Source organism: Denticeps clupeoides, chromosome 10 (genome assembly GCF_900700375.1).
Source record: "Denticeps clupeoides chromosome 10, fDenClu1.1, whole genome shotgun sequence".
Lineage (NCBI taxonomy): Eukaryota > Metazoa > Chordata > Actinopteri > Clupeiformes > Denticipitidae > Denticeps > Denticeps clupeoides.
Genome location: NC_041716.1, coordinates 15,701,347 through 15,724,547, shown reverse-complemented (window position 1 = coordinate 15,724,547; position 23,201 = coordinate 15,701,347). Strand labels below are relative to the sequence as shown.

Sequence of the window (23,201 nt, the reverse complement as noted above, 5' to 3'; positions counted from 1 at the left end):
AGGCAATTCGGGACCGGGCACTGGGGTAGCGGCTAGGCTGTAGCTCGAAAATCAACGAGAGAGTGGTGAGGAGCACCTCGCCGCTCCCCTCGGTCCCGTTCCAGCGCTCCGGGAGCGGCAAACTGGGTTCGGGAACCGCGGGGGGGCGAGGGCTCTGCGCCACGCTCGCCGCTTCATGGTCTCGGTGCGCGGCGGTCACTTCCTGAACGCGCTGCCGCAGTAAGCGAACCTCCTGCGACAGACTTCCAAAAAGATTCTCCTGCCGCGCTATCCGATCGCACAAAGCAGCGAGTTGTGAAGCGCGTAATTCGGGCTCAGTCATTCTGTCACGCGAACCGGGACCAGAACGAGAGAGACGTGTAGGAGGAAACGAGAGACCTCAGTGCGGTGGGACGCAGGGAGGCAGGTAAGTTCCTCCGCGTTAATCTGCGAACGGGGACGGCGCGAGCCGCAACACCACACTGATGTTGTCGTTCGCGTATTAAGACACAAGACAGGGCAGGACAGGGTGACAGGAAGGAGTTCGGGTATCGGGAGAACAGAGAGGACAGGTACGGTCTTACTGGGAGCGGGTTTTCGGAGCCGAGTCGAATGGCGTGCGTCATTCAATGACTGAGCAATTGGCAGCTGCTCTCCAGCCTAATATATAGGAGTCACGTTACCTCGTTTCCGTGTTACTCCCGGTCACATGATGGAATCATGTGACAACATCCTTATAGCACAGTGTCTCAGATTGCTGTAACTGCCTGAATTTTTTTGTTGCATAATTAAGCCAATAGGGATGAAAGGGATGTGTGTGTGTGTGTGTGTGTGTGTGTGTGTGTGAGGGGGGTGGTTCTGAAGAGTGAGAGGTAAGCTCTGTTGGAGCAGCGGAGTCTGTGGGTGCCGGGCACAGGCTGTCTCTCCACTGAGAACCGCATGGGCGAACATCAAAGCCACACAGAGTTAAAGGCAGTGGGGGATGAGGTCGACTCAGCATGAAATCAAGCTGGTAGAGGAGGGCCGTACACGTCAGCGCAGTGAAAGGATTTGGCTTTTTTTCCCTCTCCCCTTCATTTTGACTAAAACACATCTATCACCTTCTTTCCCTGGGTTGCTCTAAAGAGGAGCTAATCATGTGTGGACTCACCAAAGTGTGTTAATTATTAGGTCGTCATCTGCAGTGTAACGGATTAAGTAGCTGGTAACGATGGTGCTGAAAGAGCTTTTAGCGGCTTGTTCCACCCAACACTCTTCATAGAGAACAGCGTGAGTAACCATACCATTAAAAAGAATGACTATTTGTTTTCAGTGTGCATGATCACAGAGGTCAATAAATTTGACTTGAACTGTGCAAAAGTTTTAGGCAGGTGTTGAAAAAAACTATAAATTAACAATGCTTTCAAATATGAAAGTGTCAGGAATCCATGGCAGAAGAAAAAAGGACACAAGTGCTAACTAACAAAACAAGGGATTCATACTGTTATGGAACAGTGTTAAAAAAAATCAATGATCAGGCATGGGCATGACACGTCAGGATAAATGAATTCACATGAAAATGGATCAATATAATCAGGTAATCAGGGCAACACCAGACAAATACATCTGCAACCCTTCCACAAAGACCTCTTCTGGCCAGACTTCTCCAGACAGTAGATAGGTCTACCTGGGTTCCACTGCTCTTCTGCCAGCTCAGCCCTGATGGCATTGAAAACCAATTTCAAGGGGAAATAAATTGTATGTGTTTTTATCTGCTGTACTGTTAGTTTCTTGTTTGATCAGTATATCATCAACAAAAAAAAAACGGGAAAGACTTTGCAGTATAACCATGTTGTGTTTTGATGATGTGTTCTGGCTTGCTGTGGTGTATGACCTGCATCAGGAATCTGTCTTCCAAAACCTTTTATCAAAATATTTTATCATTATCATCCCAAAATATTTTATCATTGACATAATGTAAATAAACCAAACCTGCTGTTACCTGGTTATTTACTTAACGCCAATGCTAAAATGTGACAGATTAATTCATTTCTTCTTAAACTTTATCCATTGTTTACTTACACAGATGTTTGTTTCAGTAATGACTGTGTTTCAGTCTATATGTGAAATAGTTGATCATCAGCCATTGTCTGAATATAATCTTACAAAATCCCTACCTTTGTACCAATATGACATGATGCTGTAGAAAGCAAATAATGATACTGAGTCTGCAATTTTTTCTTAGTAGCAAAACATTTGTGGTCTAGTCAAAATTTAAGTGGGCAATGGTGCAAAACAAAAAACTATTTGTCTTTCCTTGAAACAATCTGATTTTAATTACACCACTTCAGCTCACCATTTTATCCTGGTCATTGTTATCAGTATCACAGCATTACAGTATGCTCCTGTTTTGTTCATTTTCTGCAGATTCCTCAGGTGAGCTATGCCTCAACAGCGCCTGAGCTGAGTGACAACACCCGCTATGACTTCTTCTCCCGTGTCGTACCTCCGGACACCTACCAGGCACAGGCGATGGTGGACATTGTCAGGGCGATGCGCTGGAACTACGTCTCCACGGTCGCCTCTGAGGGCAGTTATGGTGAGAGTGGCGTGGACGCCTTCATCCAAAAGTCCCGTGAAGACGGTAAGCTCAGTTTTATTTCTGTTTACTGATTATTTAAATCAGAAGAATAATGGAAGATGGACTAAATTATGAATGAAAATTTAAATGTTGACTGAACAGCAATTGATCCTATAGATGCGTCTGATCCTGACACAGCAGTCCTGCAGAAAATAATGCTGTGTGACCGCGCATATTGAGAGGGCAGGTGGAGGCAAGTCTGTGGCTGATGAGAGCTCTTGTCTCTCCAGTATAATCTAACACAGAAGGGGTCCTGCTGAAGAGCATCATTTACAGCCACATGGTGCTCCTGTTTTTTTTTTTCCCTTAATCCTAAATGGATTATTAAAAAAAATGAGCCCATTATTAATTAAAAAATAAATAACATTAAGGGTGTCTTAGCAACTGTCAACTTGCCATTTTCAAAAGAACATTTTCAGCACTTTGAACCAACAAAAAAAGAGAAATATACTCCAGGGACGAATTGAGATATTAGGTGTGTTCACACAGTGAATAGGCCCGACTATTACTCTTTGAATTCTTTGCCACTGGTGCGCTTATTACTTGGGCATTGTGGGGAAATGATTGATTTGGTGCTATTGTTTGCTGGCATGGACCTCCAGGTCATTTGTCTCTGTCTCAGCACTTATTTTGCCTCCAACTGATGAGCATTTGGCACAAGAAATAAACACGCCATGGATTGTGACAAAAAGAGATTTTTTTCCAGAAAAAGGAGACATGGTTAAGCAGATCCTTTGTGAATTAATGATTATGATTGATAAAGGAGGACTTCATTAAACACATTAATGCATTCATTCATATGTGTAATTTTGTTCTGCATGCTTGTAATTTCGAATTGGTGAATTACCATTTGAGGAGAATCAGATATCCCCCATGGGTGTGTGTAATGGGAACGAAAAAAATCTCGAAAGCAAGAGAAAAATCAATTGAAACACATTGTCAGAATTGTCCATGCTGGACACAGGAGAGGAAAGACACTGGTACTGAAACAGGCAAGGAAGTGTGGGGCGAAATCAATGAACAAATCAGAGTACTAAAACAAGACAAGAATAGAGCTGTGTTCCAAAGGCCTTCTAGTTCTCTGTGAGGTTCATCAGTTTGTCAGGAGTACCAATCAGTTCTTGCAGCACATTATTGCAAAGGAATGTGCATCTGTACTATACTAGGATAATCATTATAACCAACATTGTCCTCCATTTAAAGATTCAATGTTCTGCTGGTCTATCTAAATAATGTCACAGGACATCACTGGACCTCCTGCAGATTATCTACTGGTAAAAAATGGTCATTGGACGCAGTGACCATGGGCCCGAGCTAGGTACATCCTGCAATGCTTGGGCTCCACAACAGAACACATACAAGGATCCAATTTGTGTATTTTATTTCAACACTTTATTTCAAAAAATCTTATCTTCCAAACACTGCCAGAAGCACAAGGCATGGATGATGTATCATTCATTATTGGTTAATGGTTTATCACAGGCAGGAGACAGCAGGTATGTCTTATACTGTTAAAAGAATAAACTCCTGAAATCTTCAGAATACACTACAGTCATTGGAATCCAAGTTGGTAATGAGTCTTATTAGCAGGAGGTTGTTCTGTGCGAGCTGGTGCAGAACAAACAGACCAATAGTTTAAACAATGCTTTACCACAGCCTTAAATGGGGAACCAACATCAACTCCCTCCAGCAGAGGATGCACTTCTCATGGCACCTGAGGAAGTAAGGTCTGCCATAGACACCCTGTGAACATCCATCACTGTCTGGTTCACACACCTAGACTACAAAGGCCACAGCCAAAGACAGATAAAAATCTTCACAGTACACTCATACTCTGGACAGAGCCTCTTACACCTTCCAGCAGCAGACAAAACAGAACTCAACACAGTAGCAACTGTTTAACTCTCACAAATAGCCACCTTTATGTTACCATGCCAGCTGATCATTAGTATTATGCATAGTATTATGCATATCATAATCCACAATTTCACTCACATACATGATGCACATGGTTGTTTATAATGATGGTGCACTAAATGGATAATATTGGTTTTGATAGATTCTCACATATTTTTAAACATTTTATTATACACTGTTCAAAAAAGGAAACACTGAAACAACACAATGTAACTACAAGTCAATCACACTTCTGTGAAATCAAACTGTCCACTTAGGAAGCAACACTGATTGACAATCAAATTTCACATGCTGTTGTGCAAATGGAATAGACGACAGGTGGAAATTATAGGCAATTAGCAAGACATATTATTAAAGGCGTGGTCCTGCAGGTGGTCCACCACAGGTCACTTCTCAGTTCCTGTGCTTTCTGGCTGGTGTTTTGGTTACTTTTGAGTGCTGGCTGTGCTTTCACTGGAGGCTATACCAGGAGACAGGCCAGTACACCAGGAAATGCGGAGGAGGCCGTAGGAGGTCAATAACCCAGCCGCAGGATCGCTACCTCTGCCTTTGTTTAAGGAGGAACAGGAGGAGCACTGCCAGAGCCATGCAAAATGACCTCCTGAAGGCCACAAGGCCTGAAGGCTTGTATTTGTGATGTGAGGGCCCGACATCCACAGGTGGGGGCTGTGCTTGCATCCCAACACCATGCAGCACATTTCGCATTGAGAACGTCAAGAACATTGTCTTGAGAACATAAAGATTGGCGATTTCACCACTGGCACCCAGTGCTCTTCACAGATAAAAGCAGGTTCACACTGAGAACAGTGATAGACGAGATAGTCTGGAGATGCCATAGAGAACGTTATTCTGCCTGCAACATCCTCCAGCATGACCACAGATGAGATCCTCAGACCCCTTGTGACACCATATGCTGGTGCGGTTGGCCCAATAATACAAGACAAACCTCATGTGGCTGGAGTGATTCAGAGGTTTCTGCAAGACGAAAGCATTGATGCTATGGACTGGCCCGCCCATTCCCCAGACCTTGAGCACATCATGTCTCGATCAATCCACCAACGTTGCCACGTTGCACCTCAGACTTTGTAACACAAACCTGTCACCTGACACCAGGAAAAGAAAATAACTAATTGGAAACAATTTAGACATTTTCACTTACTTACTTTCTTTGGCAGTGTTTTAGACTTTACTGGCCATGTCATTAGTTATTTTGAGAAAAAGAAGGGATGAAAAAACAAGGTGCTGGCCAATAGTGGCTGGAGGTCAATACAGCAAAGATACATGAAAAGTTTTCTTGAAAGTTAGTCATCAATGATCTTATTTTCAGATCCTTCAATGTACTCATTATTATTTAATACCCTTAGCAGCCTTTAAGTCTCATTTTCTGTTCTTTAATGCTTCTTTAAGGCATTAAAACTAATGAGATAAGTAACCCACATGTTCCATGCATAGTGTGTTAGAGTTTTCACTGTAACTTTTTAGAGTTCAGAGGTCCGTACTGCATCTAGTGCACTTAAGTGTGCCAAGGAGTTTGGAAGATTATTAGTCTTTTTCCAACTGGCATAGATCCACACATTTAGCCCTAAAGGCTTACCCTTTGTGTAACCCCTCCGTCCAGTGTCAGGCAAGCAGCTGCTCTCGTCCGTGCCTGGAGGTCTGTCCAGAGAATGGCCAGAAGTAAGAACTCCTGCCTACCGAGCTGAGAGAGAGTGAACATGTATGGACTATGGAACATATGAAACATATATGGACTATGTTTACAGATGAAAAGGCACGCATGGGTAGCAAGCTAAAAGAAATGTGGGTATTAGGGTAGCAGGAATGTCTCGACTCTTTGGATACAAAACAGGAAGACCGTCAAGGCTCTGTACATGCCGAAGAAACCACACAAAAAAAAATTTCCATTCTGAGGAAAAAAAAAAAAGTTTTATTTAGTGACTGATACTCACATTGACTTGTCCAGAAGTTCTAAACTCATTATTGCTGTTGACATTAAGATATGCAGTGAATCTGAATATAAGATGTAAATACACAAATGATCCCATCACTCACTATCCAACCATTTAATCCAGATCTAGGGCTTGGTGTCTGGAGCCCATCCCGGGACATTGGCAGGGACCAAGGTACATGTCTCATTCACACTCCAATTTGGAGACACCAAACCATCTAGTCTGCATGGCTTTGGGTGGCGAAAGAAAACCAGAGAACCAGGAGGAAATGCTGCACCAACCACAGGCAGAGCATGTAAACTCTGCACACACACAAAGACAGAAGCTGGTTTTGCACTCACAACCACTTCACTAACCACCACTCTGCAGTGTGGCTCTGATTCCATCACCCTCCCATAATTCCAATGCACATTATTTCCCTTTAGTTAATATTTCTGAGCAGCGAGGCAAAGACTGATCAGGCATTTTGAGTTGGTCGCATGTGTGTGTCTTGGTTAGTTTTACAAACATTTCCAGATTAATCTCAAGTGTTGAAATGCACTAATTTGTGTGTTCATATCCTTTGACTTGGCCGAACTCTTGTTTCGTGATAATGTAAGCACAGCAGTGTCTTTTTTTGTTATATCACAGAGACCAAGATTTAATGAATCAAAGGCCATTTCTACCAATGGCCGCAGCTCAAGTGAACATCAAACACCATCCTGCTGTGCTCAGTCGAGAAGATGGACACAGCGGAGCATGCTCGAATCTTTGTTGCTGCGCCAGTGTCAAAGACCACTGAGCAGCACAAAGCAACTGAACGCCTTGAACTCCTATTAAAGCCCACAGTGCTGCATTTCTCATAGCTGGAGGAAGCAATTCAACACTCAGATGAATACCCAATAAACCATGGCATGTCCAATTAGCATCCTGCTCGAGCAGGCCATTGTGCTGACTTATCCATTCATTTCCTCCACTTCTATGGCACTTAAAATGTCTGCTGGTTGGCAGTAGGTATGTGCATGGGTATTGAATATAAGGCTCTAACTATTGTGGAAGTGTACACAATGCCTAATGCTTTTTATAGCTCAGAGAAAATGTTTATACCTTAACTTTATCCATAGGTTGAATTTTTTTTGACAGAGCTCTATCAGCTGGTTTGCATCATGGCTTCCCAAGCACATTCATGTCAAAAACAAGGTTTCTGTAGAACATTGTAGGAAATAATCGAAAAGTACTTCAAACAGTCATTAACATTTCATGTTGTAGACACTGTAACTACACAAGAATCATGCAAGCCTAATAAAATGCATGATTAATTAAATACACAGTATTTGGCATATAGAAAAGTAAAATATATTTACAATTACTGTACAATTTTTGTTTGCACTACTACACTGTCCATGAACACACATCAGGATTGAGCTGGTCTTTAAACAGACATAGAATATAGAGGTATACTGGAAAATAAAATATATAGATTATTATGTAACCATGTGATATGTGCAAAAAGCTGTTTAGTATGAAATGTCATAAATTAGACCTTGATTAGACTAGAGCAGCATTTTTCTATCTAATTTTTATGTGTCATGTGCACTGTAATTACAGGCTTCATTTATACCTGAGCAGAGCCCATTTTTATCAGTATTATCATTCCCCCCCTGATTACATAGTGATGCATAGTGATTGCATAGTGATGCAAATGTGCGCGAGTGGATGAATCAATTTTTCACAGAAGCAAGAGGTGTGGGTGAGATAATGTGGCAACTTTTGAATCAGATAGGACACCATGCTTCCATCAGGATGTACAATTATCAGTTTTCCCACGAGGGCCAGACAGAGGGGGTATGAGCATATTTTTTAGTACAGAGTGGATGTTATAAAATAGGTTAAAATGAAGGTTCAAGAATTAAAACATAATGTTCCATAACATAATTTGAAGAGAAACAAGTAACCTTTCCATTTTTCCACATCCTCAGTCAGAAATAAATAAGACCACATCTACCTGTAGACACTTGCCTTGATTCACAACTGTGTTTATCTTCTGGCAATAATGTATTAAACTTTCTTCACAACATAAAGCTGTAAATAACAATGTTTTTTTTTTCCAATAATTTTAATATAATTTTTTTTGGTTGGTTGTGAGACAGTCCCTAATTATATGTGTTTATTCTATGATTATATGATCATATTCTATGATGATATGGTGATATTGACTGTAATGAGTAATCCTCTTTACTTGCGCTATAGTGAAGCACTGATTGTGGCAGTATCTTGTGTTTGTAACTACAGAACCATGGACAGACATGGTGCAAATGTCAAAAGACATCTGCAGCAAGTGCTACAGGACTGAAATGACTGATTTGTGCCTGGTGTCAGCTTCATTTAACAGTCCACTCACCACTCATAATCTAATTTATATTGACCTCCCTTTTTTCTTCCTCATTCTGCCTTTTTGTGTGTTTCATGAAGAAATTAAAAATATATTATGCATGGTGATTTAAAATAGATTTGTGTGTAGAGAAACGTGCCTTGTACCTTTTTGATGTGCCTTGCACCAGAGTGAAAATAGAGCCCATGACGTCCATAAAACGTAAATGAGCAATTTTTACATATTGCATGTTGCTGTATAGACCTGAACTATCATTGAATAAAAACAGCGGCAATTCTAAAAATTTAATTGTGAAATACACATAGACTACAATTACAATAAATGTTAAACATATAACTTAAAAATACTACTTCTGCTTATATTAGTATCAGTTTTCTAATATTAAAAACTGATTCACGGTGGGCTATTGTGCTGGCCAGAGCAGAACCAGTGTTGTCATGACCGAGTTCACACGTTGTGACTGGGGCATAATGAACTCTAACTGATTAGCAGATAATTTCTCTGGAATCTGCTGTGATTGGAGAACAGACAGATGGGACCATGTGACAAAAACTCATCATGGTGGTAATTATTCATTCAGAGCTCCTGAGGGACAGGCTTGTAAATGTCTCTCTGCCATGGCCCAGATGACTGGATAGTTGCTTGGACTTCCAATGGAACAAAGGTATAATGTTGTCCAGCTATTATCTAAAATGATCTTAAAATGGTCAGCAATGGTGGTAATAGAGTAAAATCAAATTAGGTCGATTTTTTTCGTGTTCATGTGATAAACAAAATATTCTCATCAATTGTCTCATCAAAGGATTACTATCACCCTTTTCATTTCAAAGTAAATTATAAAGCGGAAGCTGTAGAGATTATGTTTGCTTGGCATATCTGCTGTTTTCAGAAGGAGAAGGGTATTGTGCAGACAGTGAAAAAGCTGTGGTCTGGTTGGCAGAAGCCCTGCATTTGCCAAAATCAGACTTAAAACAAAGCGTGGAATGGTGGGGCGTGGGCATAAAGCTGTCCTCTGCTATGGCTCGAGATGCAGCGTTTAGGTTTCAACCAGCAATGGCAGTGCTGGATCAAAAGCATGGCGGAGGGCCCTGGAGGTAGTGACTCAGCCGACGCCCGAGGTTTCAGCACCGCGCCAAGCGCAGCCTTGCATTATTCAAAGGGAGGTCTACAGCGAGCACAACACTGGAGGTGGAAGGCAGAAGATTGTGGGATACCCTGGGGTGAACCATAAGCACCCTGACCGACCTCGCGCCTGCTTTCAGCTTTTAGGATACTAGAATCGTCCGCCATCAAAAAATAGTTGTGCATCCGAGCGTGCTCTCTTGTGCAGTTGAAAGCAACGTCTGCATTAGACACTATTCGCTTCATGTCTGAAAAGAAAAAAATAGCCTACTTCATTTAGTGCTCTTATTCAGCCCAGTGTGCTTTAGTATTGACCAGTTATATAAAATGTGTACTCAAAATTAAATATTTAAATATGATGGAAAAAAAAAACTGCCTCTCAGTATTTCATTTTGTATATATGTATGTATTGTCTGAATAAGTGTTGCTAACAACCACACCACCGTGCAGCCCCACTTTTTATGGTATTACAGCAAAGAGTTTAAGGGTATGCACACTTATGCAATGGCATTATTTTGGTTTCGTTTTTGAAAATGACAGGAGTTTCTTAGGAAATCAAAAATGAAGGAAATGAAGGCTGTGGCACTTAATGTATAGCTGGGAGTCTCATCAACAGGCTATAGACCACTATTGGATAAACAACTACAAGGCATGCCAGGTCAGACCCCTAAGACAAAGCATGCAAGTGATTATCTGTCAAATAAGGCTCCCCGTTCCAGGTCAATATAGGAGCTATTATCATTTGCCAGGTTTATTAATGACTGAGCCCAGAGCTAGTGCAGGGAATAATGGCCTGCTGTATTTGTGCTACACCTGCAGAAATGAGCTTCAGTTTTATTGATTATACGAGGAATGTTCTTTCTCTTGTGACTGACAAACAAATAAAAGTATAAAAATGACACACCTGTTCCAGTTTCCCTGGATCTACTTTGTTAATTTTACTTTGTTAAAATGTTTACGAGTTTCAAATATTCAACCTTTCCAGAACCTCGTTTAATTTAATGCACATCATAGCTCCTGAAAATTGAGCTAATGTATTTAATGTGCTTGAAGAAATACATTTTGATTATTATTTAATTATCACCACATTAAAACTTCTGTAAGCAATTTCAACATTGGTGCAAGCTGTTGGTGGCCTAGCGAGTAAGGAAGCACACTCGTAACTGGAGGGTTACAGGTTCAGGCCCCTGTTAAAATGACTCACAAAAATGTGACCTATAACCAGTTCAGTTTAAAGACAAACAATAGCTACTTGCCTAATGCCCATTTCTACTGTTAGGGCATAAGGAAGTCCTCAAGTATAATTGTGACAAACTTGACAAAGGTTTTTTTTTTTTTATATAGGTTTTTATATAGGTTTGAGTGGTCTCCTAATACTGTACCTGAAGTTGCTTTTTGAAATTCAGCCATGGTGCAGGATTACAGCCACTTTTAGCCAGTCTCACAACGAGATTTCCCCAGGATGTAGCTTTAAATGCTAGTGAGGAGGAGAGACGCAGGACAAGGAGGAGAAAGGAACATAGAAGATGAGGGGGCATTCGTAGAAATGACATCATCAACACCATTCACCAACCACAATGTTTGCCACAGACAGGAAGTTGTGTCTGTATTTCCCCCCAAAATTAAATTAACCCACTGGTTCTACAGAGTCTCGAATGACAGAACTAACATTTGTGCTCCTTTATACATCCAATCACTGAACAATTTTTAGGGAATCAACAAAATCGCAGGATATAAGTGGATCTTCCAAAAGGAAAAGCACTTGTCCAAATAAACTGTGTATTAATTAACTTACCATCAATCAAGGTTCTGCCATGACTACCTCAATCTCTTGACCCGAAGAATCTGAAAATGATAGTACACACAATCTGAAAAGAAACATTCTGTAAAGAAGAATGCTCACATGCTTGGTATTCTCCAACTTCATTTTCATAGACGACTCCAAGCTGTTTTACTGGCAATGGATGTTTGTAAATGGTAAATGCCGTTATTTTTCATTCTGAAATAAAGATATCACATCAAAATGTTTTTTTTTTTTTCTCCCATTTTTACCGTGGGTGCAAGTATCACACTGGGGGCACTGTACAATTTCTATGTGCATTTTTTTCCCCAGAATCTCAGAATCATTATGTTCCAATCTGGCAATGGTCTTCCCGGACTTTTCCAGAACATTACTGTTCTGTAACAGGTTATTATATATATATATATAAAAAAAAAATATTATGTGTGGCTTGCATTTCTTTTGGCTTGGAAACATTGCATATTATGTAAATCTGTCATTCATTTAGTGAGCTCATTTTTTATGCCTGAGGAGCAATGTGAAATGTGAAACAGTAATTTAAAAGCTGTTTTGCTCTGAGATTTGTTCCAATTTGGATGAGTATATCTCCCTGAATACTCATCAATGCCTCCTGAATTCAATACATATTAACAGGTCATCGGCTGATACCGGCCTATTATTATATGTAATAATAATTTCCTGGGTGTATTTCAGACTTCACCAGGACTGTAGCAGGACTAATCCAGTGCTGATCAGAGGACTGTGGGTTCCCCTTTCTGAGCCTTGGTTCCTCACAAGGTGTCTTCCTTTGTCTATTCAGGGAGTTTTTACTTGCCACAGTTGCCTTTGGCATGCTTACTTTGGACCTTGAGCACTTTTCTAGTAAACCTGAATTGATTGATGGACTTTGATTATACAGAAATGTCCATTCACTCATTAAGTGGACACCATGTGACATCTCAACTTCTGTTTCACTGCTCTGGACTTTTTTTGTTGGTTTCAAATTTACTTTGGAGATTTTCTCCAATCATTGTCCTGACACCATCTTAATTAAAACCCCATTTTTGCAGTTATAGTATCTAGAGGAGAGGAGGACAGATTCCCCTTCTTGTGTCTAGGTTTCTTCTTGGAGTTTGTCTTTGCCGTGTCAACACTGGCTGCTCATGCAAGGAACTTAAGTGCTGCTGTCACAAACGTAGGGGAAGAGGAAACAAGAACACACATGTTTGATTCAAACAACACACGGGGGTACTAATGAATTGACATCAAAACTGCCAACATAGCGCCCAAACGGAACACGCACACTACTGTGTGCATAATTATGACAAAGCTACAGTTATGAGAACACAGAACCATAGGCAGATGGCAGGGGACATTACATAATGTATTAACTTTTCTTAACTGGTACTGATGGAATGCACGTGTTGGGCTTATTAGCTTGTCTAATGTCAAGTAAATATATGGATTAAAAAGAAAGAAAAATGTGTAAACTATCAAGGGGTTATTTCTTGTTTTATCTATTTATGTATCTCCTGAGGGCGGCTTATCTTACACCAAATTAGAAGCCGAATACTTAGCACCAGTCTGAAAAACAGTTATTGATTATTTACAGGTCAAAGATACATTGATGGTAGGACTTTCCTTGTTGAGAGATTAGCTTTTTTATTGTACCATGAACTATCGTATTGGGTTTAAGGAAACAAACTTAAACATTGGAAACAATAATCCAGACATACAGTACAGGCCAAAAGTTTGGACACACCTTCTCATTCAATGTGTTTTCTTTGTTTTCATGACCATTTAAGTTTGTAGATTCTCACTGAAGGCATCAAAACTATGAATGAACACATGTGGAGTTATGTACTTAACAAAAAGTGGAGACCCGGCCTCCACAGTCACCGGACCTGAACCCAATCGAGATGGTTTGGGGTGAGCTGGACCGCAGAGTGAAGGCAAAGGGGCCAACAAGTGCTAAACACCTCTGGGAACTCCTTCAAGACTGTTGGAAAACCATTTCAGGTGACGACCTCTTGAAGCTCATCGAGAGAATGCCAAGAGTGTGCAAAGCAGTGATCAGAGCAAAGGGCGGCTATTTTGAAGAACCTATGATATAAAACAGTAATTTCACCTTAAGTACATAAATCCACATGTGTTCATTCATAGTTTTGATGCCTTCAGTGAGAATCTACCAAATTAAATGGTCATGAAAATAAAGATAACACATTGAATGAGAAGGTGTGTTCAAACTTTTGGCCTGTACTGTACATTGTACAAACACATTGCCCGGCCCACATTGCTCATCATCCCCTTTTGAAATCTATGTAATTGTGTAATTACAATCACCGAGCAGCATAGAATCTTTGAAAGAAATATGCAATCTAGTCATGGTAATCACTACATTTGTCCATTCTTGAGGTTTTTCTTCTCTTTATTTTTTATCTACACCCTCTCTTGTTAGTATGTCTGCTGAGGACATGATTTCAGTTCGGCAGTGATTGTAGGTCTTGTTCTCCACTCCCGCATGCAAAGTTCTCCTTTCTGCACTTGGGGCAATTTGGATGCATAGGATGTGTGTGTGTGTGTGTGTGTGTGTGTGTGTGTGGTGGGGGTGGAATAAGGACACCTTAGAACAAGCATTTGCATATTTCTGTTTTCTATCAGGGATCATGTCATGTAAAAGCACACATCGTAAGCCAATACTGATAAACTTACCACCTCCCTTGTGATGCAAGGTTGCTATGTATCTATATTTAGATACATATATTTTAATTATAATATAAATAAATCAATAGAAATTGTGGTTTAATTGTCAGTTTATTGTTGTGTTATTGTTGTTAACCTGCCTGGCACAAATATATGTGTGTGTGTGTATATATACTTCATGTGCACTAAAAATTATATAATTATCTATTGAAAATATGGCTTTTGACTGGTTTTAGTCACCATCTCTTGAATTAACTTTACTTTCTTGCTTTTACTTTTTGATCTTTACAATTCTCCTTTAAAAGCACTTCGTTGCATCTGAATTAAAAGATTTGTCTTTATGAAGAAGAAATTAAAGAAAACCTACCAAAGGCTGAATTTTGGAATATAAAAAAAATTCAGGCGCTTGTGTACAACAGTCTGAAAAATAAGAGAAAATGCTAGATCACAGAAAAATAATTTTACTCTGATGCTTGGTTTTATCCAAGTGATTTATTGCAAATCCAGTCAGCTGCATCTAGGAATTGCTTCAGACATGAATTTATGCCTACAGTTGCAAAGTTTTTCTTGTTCTTTTTTTTTTGACATTCATAGTCACTAGTGCATACCATATCCATATGTCCATCTAACCTTATGTTTCTCTTGCTCAAAATCAACTCACCAAAGGGGATCAGGGTATGCATTTCACATGAGGTGCTAGCAGTCTACAGTACATGTTCTTATATCTTTTTGTCAGTTGTTTCTATGGTGTACTGAAGTACAGGGTGGGCATTTATATGGATACACCTTAATATAATAGAAATGGTTGGTGACATTGAACACATTTTATAAGTGGTCAGAAACTTGTAAATAATAAAGAATAAAGTTACATTAAAAGCCTCTTGAGGATTGACCAAGTTCTCAACTGGATTAAGGTCCGGGGAGTTTCCTGGCCATGGACCAAAATTTTTTTATATTTTGTTCCCTGAGCCACTTAGTTCTCACTTTGGCCGTATGGCACAGTGCTCTGTTATGTGAAACCCTTTTTATGCAACGCAGTGATGACTGCACATGTTTCCTTGCAGGTAACCGTGGTTAATAGAGGAAGAACAAGGATACATCCTTGTTGAGATTCAACACTCTTACTTGTGTTAACAAGAGGATCACTGAAATTATCTCAGCAGATCCTTTTTGTAGTAGGGCTGAAATACAGTGGAAATTGTGTTTTTGGGGGATTAAGGTAGTTTTCATGGCAAAGAGGGACCTTGCACTTTATCTGGTCACTCTTCATAACATTCTGGAGTATATGCAAACTGCCATAATAAAAACAGAAACAGCAAACTTTGTGAAAATCTGTATTTGTCATTCTCAAAACCTTTGGCCATGACTATACACAAAGTAGCTGAGTTTGATCAAAAATAGCACTAGATGTGTTGCTAGGTGCTGTTAGGAAAAAATATTGAATGGGGTCTGAAAAGTTGTTAAAAGAAATAGTCCAAAAATTGGGAACACTGACCAGAATCTGAGGGGAATCCCTTTTAAGTTGTGTTTTATAATTGAAAAATACAGCAACAAAAGTATTACAAACAAACCCTGCATATCATTGTGGCAGTTAGTAACATGGCCTCACATCTCCAAGATTGTGAATGTGAATCCCAGCCTGGACCTTGTGTGTGAAGAAATTGCATTCTCTCCCTGAGATGGCGTGGGTTTCTTCCAGGTCCTCCTCTTTCCTCTGGCCATCTAAAGGCAGAATATGTGAATTGTCTGAAGGTGTGTGTGTGCCCTGTGGAGGTATTAGATGAGTCCTTGCCCTGTGTCCAGCCATGACACTGAATAGGACTGAACAGTTATGTAATGTGAGTGAGTTTTGTTCTGATTTATGGACAGATTATTGCCTTTCATACACAATTCATTGAAGTAAATTCATTATAACTGAAATTGAGTATCAATTAAACTTCAATTTTGCCAGTAATGTTTCATTTGGATTTTATTTGGATGCTCCCTGTATGCAAGTAAACATGTACAAGAAACAGCAATCTCACTCTCATCATCAGTTAACGTGATGCACATGGCTATTAGATCCCATTTATTTAAGCTGTCTCATAAACTCTATGTTTGTGACCCAGTGAGCGAGCAGCAGGCTCCGCATGGCTTGGAGCAGCATGCTCTGTCTTTCTCCTTCCCACTCTGGGGACAGACAGCAGTACTGGAGACATGGATTATGAATTCTTTTTCCTGGAGACCAGATGCTGTGAGCCTGAGAGAATTGAGAAACTTTGCAGACATGGGTTATACCTGGAGACGGCAGCATCTCTGATGCATGTCTGATGTTTTAAAAATATTGCATGGATTTATGAACTTTGCTCAGAGTAATGATATTTCTGAGAACTATTCCTGTACTTGCTCTGTATCAATTGCATGCCAAAATATTGCCCAAATTGCATGAAATAAGGTGCTGATAATATCCATGTCTTGATGCTTCACAACACCTGGCCATGTGGCATATTGAGAAGGTCACTAGTGTGTCAACAACTTATTTTTTAGAATGCTAGGGAATTGCTGGGCAGAGCCAATGGCTGTTGATATTAAGTCTTCTTCAGACTGTGTGACATGGATCTAATCATCTCAGGTATGTCAGGTATGTAGGCTGTCCAATGATGATGCCCACTTAATAACAGTCTATGGAGCAAGTTTATATATAGTATCAAAATGACATCAGCATACATTAGTATTAAAACCAACGGGCACAGACCAGGGTCCCAGCCATGGGGGGTTTTTGCATAATTGAGGTGCTGCCATGACCCATCCTGGGACTCACCCAGAGTGGGGCAGCAGCCCACTGCTGGGCTACGTTAAATGAAATGCATTCATTAGTCAGCCAGCACTGCTTTTTCTACACAACCAGAAGTGGGAATAGTTTTGTGTTTTCACTGGGGCTTCGCATGACTGCAGGGCTAAATGGATGAGAGAGACAGATTGTATCCTGACCTTTAATAACAGCCATTGTTCACTCGGCTGCTAAAACATCTTAAACGACTCAGCGAGAAAGGGACGGCTGAATGAGGGTTCTGCTCATGTTCATAATGTCATGGGCACTCACAGCGTCCAGACTCCAGGGAGTCTAGTCATACAGCAGAGCCTTAATTTAAAAATCTGCACAAGGCAATCAAGTGACATTTCACTGAGTGGGTCATATTGAGTGTTGAAGTTTCTGTCTGCTGTACTAAAATACAGATATTACAACAAATCAAATCCCTTTCATTGGAACATCAATTGTACTATTACACAGGTGCAGTACATCTGAAGAACTTCTGTTCAAAAAGTCTCGCATAGCAGTGGTATGAGTTTTAAAAAATTATATATAATTTGTTAATAATGAATTCTATATGCACATTTCACATTGTTTGCAATGATTCACAGTAAAGATGACCATGTGGTGAGTAGTGAGTTGGACAATGACAATAATGTTATTGAACAGTATACAGATATTGAACAGTATTCAATACTAATAAACATTAATATTGATATTGCACAGCTGTAGGTGTAAGTATGTGAATGAATGGTGTGTGTGTGTGTGTGTTTGTGTGCTCGCACATTGGTGAGCTGGCACTCCACCCAGGGTGAGTCCCCACACTGTGCCCATTGTCCTGAGATGGGCTGGGCTCCGGTAGCCACGATCCTGACTAACTGGGCTAAGCGGTTAATGGCAGTGAGTGAGTACAAATATGTCCCAAACTCCCACGATATTGGTACTATGAAGAATATCTTGCCGCCATTGCATAACAGAACATCTATATTTAAATGTGTTTGTGGAGTTTACATGCTCTTCCCATGTTTGCAAGGGTTTCCTCCTGGTTCTCAGGTTTCCTCCCACTGCCCAAAGGCATGTGCACTAGGTGGATTGAATCCTCTAAATTGGCCACAGTTATGAGCAAATGGTGTGTCTGTCCTGGGTGAGTCCCCCTGCCTGTGCCCAATGTTCTGAGATGGGCTGCGAGTCTCGCTGTCACTTTGCATTGTCTACAATCATTGTCCAGTCACTCAAAGGACAAAGGACAAGTAGTGTCTATGTAATAATGGGCCCAGCTGTGCATGATTACAAATTAGGTACTGATTGGCTGCACTGAGGAAATTCTTGAGAATGAGGCTCCCTGGTGCGCCAGCCAAGTCTTTCTGTGACAAATTGAGCGAGAAAGCTTCATTGTCCTCAAAGTCATGAACTGTTCTGCTCTGTCCTACAAACAGTTGAGGAAAAAATAATAAAAGAAAATACATCTTGTTCATCCATCTTGTCTCTTTGCAACACTGCAAACGCACAACAGACAGACCCCTTTCTTCATTTTAAAAATGCAAAATTGGTTGAATGGGTAGAAAGCTGCTTTTGGAGATTACTCAAAGCAGCCTTTCATCAAATCGTCCGTCACCTCCCTGCATTTTAAACACTTTGTTTTTTTTTTTACTTTTACTTTCAAGTCGCTCATTTTCCATCCTATTACTTTCAGACCCATATTGGCACTTTGTTTTGTGATCCATCTGGCCCCCACCCCCAGCAGTCAGGGATTGAACCTGAGGGCATTATCCATGCATTGATTGCTCGGCGGCTAGCCTTTGTGCTGCAGCGGTAGACCAGCCTTCATTAGCACGGCCATTTGCTCAGTGGCATTTTGACAGTCAAAACAAAACAAAATATTTCTAAGGGACTTCGGAAGCCTTTAGCAATTTTAACCCCATAACCGTACGTCTGTGCTCTTGTACATGCCTCTCCTATTCACCAGGCCTGATTTATAGCGCCCGTTCATACTGGGCTGTATGATGACATTATGTGCTGTTTACAGGGCTATATATAGAGTACGTTTTTATCTCATGTGTGGGAACATAGTGCTCACTTGCCCATTGTCAGAGGAGGGTATATATAGATATATATTATATTAGACCTCTTTATGTGCAGTCTATCCCCACTGTGAATTACACTTAATCCATGTTCTACAAGACTCAGAAGGCTCACAGATTTCATTTTTTATTCAATTTTTATTGATGGAAGGGAGTTGGGGATACGACATGTGTCTGTATGTTGTAGCCACTGTACATCTGTTGGATAAGTGGGCTAAATGAGCAAAGCCGTGGGGGGGGAAAGAAAAATTACTACCAGCACCTTCTCCTCCTTCATCTCTGCTACCCCCTCACATTTGTCCAGTCATATTGGCACTCCCATAAACTGTATTGATGGACTCGTGCATCTAAAATCTGCCCCAAGTGATCTCTGAAAGGATTTTTTTTTTATGCTTTGCAATTTTCATGCCATGAAATATTACATCTGCACAATTTTAATCTTCCACCCTGGCGTCTATAAAAAATGTTAGAGGTAGCATGGGATTAGGGTTAGTTTAAAAAAGAAAATTGCCCTTACCTATAAAACTGGTTCACGTTTTTGAATGGATGGAAGCTGACAATTTCACATTCCTGGCAGAATTTTGAATGTAATTGTAGGCTAACCCTAACAATATCTATATTTTGATCCATATGCAGGGTGAAAAGCAGCATGGCTTGTTGCAATTTGTGCTCTGATCAGATCACATAATTCCCCCGTTTGATGTTCCAGGAGGAGTGTGCATTGCACAATCAGTGAAAATACCTCGGGAGCCCAAGCCTGGGGAGTTTGACAAGATCATCCGTCGACTGAGAGAGAACCCAAATGCTCGTGTGGTCATTTTGTTTGCCAGTGAGGATGATATCAGGTACGTCAACATGAGAAGAGGCTGCAGTCCTAGAATAACCTCTTTTCACCGTAGTTGAATGGCACCATGTTAAATGACCAGAGATGAACTCAGGAATGGCATATATCTGGCTTTTTTATTATTATAATCGTTATTGAATATTGGATATATTATTGAAGCTTCCATTAAAACTGTTTAGCATTGTTTATTGACAGTCTGGGTAGGTATGGTGGTACACTTGTTATTGCTGCTTTATTTTAAAGCTGCCCATGTAGAACATGGGCAGTTGTGGCCTAGCGGGTAAGGAAACAAGCCCATAATCAGAAAGTTGTTGGTTCGAATCCCGAACCGACAAGGTGCCACTGAGGTGCCACTGAGCAAAGCACCATCCCCACACACTGCTCCCCGGGCGCCTGTCATGGTGGCCCACTACTCAACTAAAAACAGAGGATTATTTTGTGTGCACCATGTGCATTGCTGCAGTGTTTCACAATGACAATCACGTCATTTTCATATTTCACCAAGCTGGGTTTTCAACAAGCTGGGTTTCATATTTCAACAAGCCGGGTTTTATTAATGGAATTATTTATGGATTTCAGAAAGAGGAGAGCTGATGACCATGGTTTTGCTACAAATTTTGTTTTCAAATGTACTACCTGTTGGCTATACTGCCCCCTCAAACCCAGTGCTACTGCTGCATTCTTTACGCTTTCCAAAAATAATCACCATCAAGGACAAAACTAACAGCTCTGTCCATGTCTGTGCCTGTCTTTGACGTTGAGCATAAATGGTTAATTGAGCATAAGTAAACTAAGCTATTTTTTGAACATGTGACTGGCTATCCAGTTGAAAAGTATACTTAAACATTTTTAAAGTATACTTAGCATGTGTTCATTTAAAGGATGTGTCATGTCATAAATTTGCCAACAAACAACCAACATGTCATTGCTAATATTAGCAATTTTAGTTGGTGTTTCAGGGATTTTTCCGGAATCCATTCTATACTGACAGCTGCTTATTTGTGTACAAACAAATGTTGCACCTTTCTAGCTTAACAAAATCACCATATTCCTTAAATGAGTCTGCATAAACAGGGAAATTGTGTCTGATCCATGTGCATCAGCCTACATCCACAGATCCATCATTTCTTGTGTGCAGAGGGACATGGGTAATCCGTCTGTGAGAAGCTTTACACTGCATCCAGACAGAGCAGCTCAGCACCTGTCCGCATGTCTCTATATTAAACTGATGCCAATTTACAAAGACATAGGACACTATTTTAAATTGCGGGGGTCTAGCAGGGGGTCTGGTGTAATGTCAAAGTGGAACTCAGGATTTCCTTGTATATAAGTCAAAGTCAAAAGGTCAAAGTCAGCTTTATTGTCAATTCTGCCACGTGTACAGGACATACAGAGAATTGAAATTACATTACTCTCGGACCCATGGTGCTTACAAGTAACATTAAATACAAAACAGTAACATTGAATACAAAGGTATAAATACAATTAAAAAAAAAACACAATATAAAATTTTAAAAACACCATATACAAATAAGGGCACATGGTGGAGAGTGCAAAACCATGTAGTGCAACAGAGGTAAGTTTAAAGTGACAAAGTGACAAGTGAGGTAGTTGGCATATAAAATACAGATGACTAGTTTGTATCCGTATATTTGTGTAAATCCAGAAGACATACAGTACTTGATGTGACATTAATGCGCTATGTCTTATTGAGGGCCATGAAATTCAATCCCTGTGTGTACAAGGGAACAAGTTAAAACATGTCCAATAATTCACATCACAAATTAAACACCATTTTGCCTCAGTTTTATAAATAGAGCCACCATTTTAAGCACATAATTCCAGTAAGGTGTGTAATTATTAAGCATGATGTGTGTAATTATCATATGCTCTGCTGCTTCCTTAGCAATTTGTGCTGTACCTGGGGCTACAGTGAAGGACCTAATATTTGTGTCCATGAACAGCGGCAAACACCAGGAGTCTTTAAATAACTGCTTTCCTTTCGCAATAGTTGTTACTTCTAGCTAAGCAGTATGTCCACATGAAAAATGATCACAATTGCACACTATTTATATTTCTACTTTCTCTCGCTCTCAATGTATATACACACACATACATACATACACAGTCACATATTAGTTATTTATTATGAATGAGTCTAGGTTCATATGACCAAATGACACTGGAACACTGCTAGACTAATTCCTGGATGCAGTGGTGGCCTACTGGCTAAGGAAGTGAACCTGTAACTGGTTGCGGGTTCAAATCCCAATGGTGCAACTAGTGTGCCCTTGAGCAAGTTACTGTTCCCACACACTGCTCCCCGGGTGCCTTTCATGGCTGCCCACTGCTCACAAGGTGATGGGTTAGATGCAGAGGACACTTTTCATTGTGTCCACTGTGTCCTGTGCAATGTTCTTTCACATAAGATGTTATAAATTAGTTTTGCCCTGAAGTTTGTAGTTTTGCAATTGTACTTTTAGCATTAATTATACAAAATCAAGCGGTTAAGTCATTTTGGTGCCAACAGCTCAATTATGTCCTCGTTAGACAAAACAGTAATTTTTATATATCAAGGTCATTAATTTTATTGCATCCCATAATTCCTGACTTAAAGTACTTCTGGCAACTAGCACTCATGAGTGTATTTGAAAGGATATTAAATCTGCAATTATCCATCCGTCCTAAACCCGGATGGGCTCCCTACTGGCAGGCAATGTTTGCGCATTTCAAAGATAATATACCAAGGAAATGGAATAAATGAACCCAGTTTTGCCAGAAATTCCAGTCTTATCAGTTTTCAATACACATTCTGTTACATGTAAACCAGAACAAAAACTGCAAGAGTGGAGGTCAGATTAATTAATTTATTTCATTTTTTGTGTGATAGCAGAGCATTAACTGGGTTATTGTTGCTCTCCCTACTGCTCCTGTTCTATTAGTGTGACTACATGGATAGAGAAATGAGCACAGAGTGGAGTTTCCGCTAATGCTACAGCAGCGCAGGGCATACTCCATCACAGATAACTAGTGTCAGGTTGGGA

General features: G+C 40.3%; 1 protein-coding gene across 4 annotated transcripts in view; it reads left to right on the top strand.

Annotated features, from left to right (window-relative positions):
- The window catches only part of LOC114798140 (metabotropic glutamate receptor 4-like), a 179,022-nt gene that overhangs the window by 118,560 nt on the left and 37,261 nt on the right, over nt 1–23,201 (top strand). For all 4 annotated transcript variants that reach the window (XR_003751028.1, XM_028993575.1, XM_028993577.1 and 1 more), the window contains exons 3-4: nt 2,386–2,602; nt 20,023–20,158. Coding sequence is in view for 3 of the 4 variants with exons in the window: in XM_028993575.1 (XP_028849408.1) it covers nt 2,386–2,602; nt 20,023–20,158 (353 nt within the window). In the remaining variant the exon portion in view is untranslated. The remainder of the gene's footprint in view (nt 1–2,385; nt 2,603–20,022; nt 20,159–23,201) is intronic.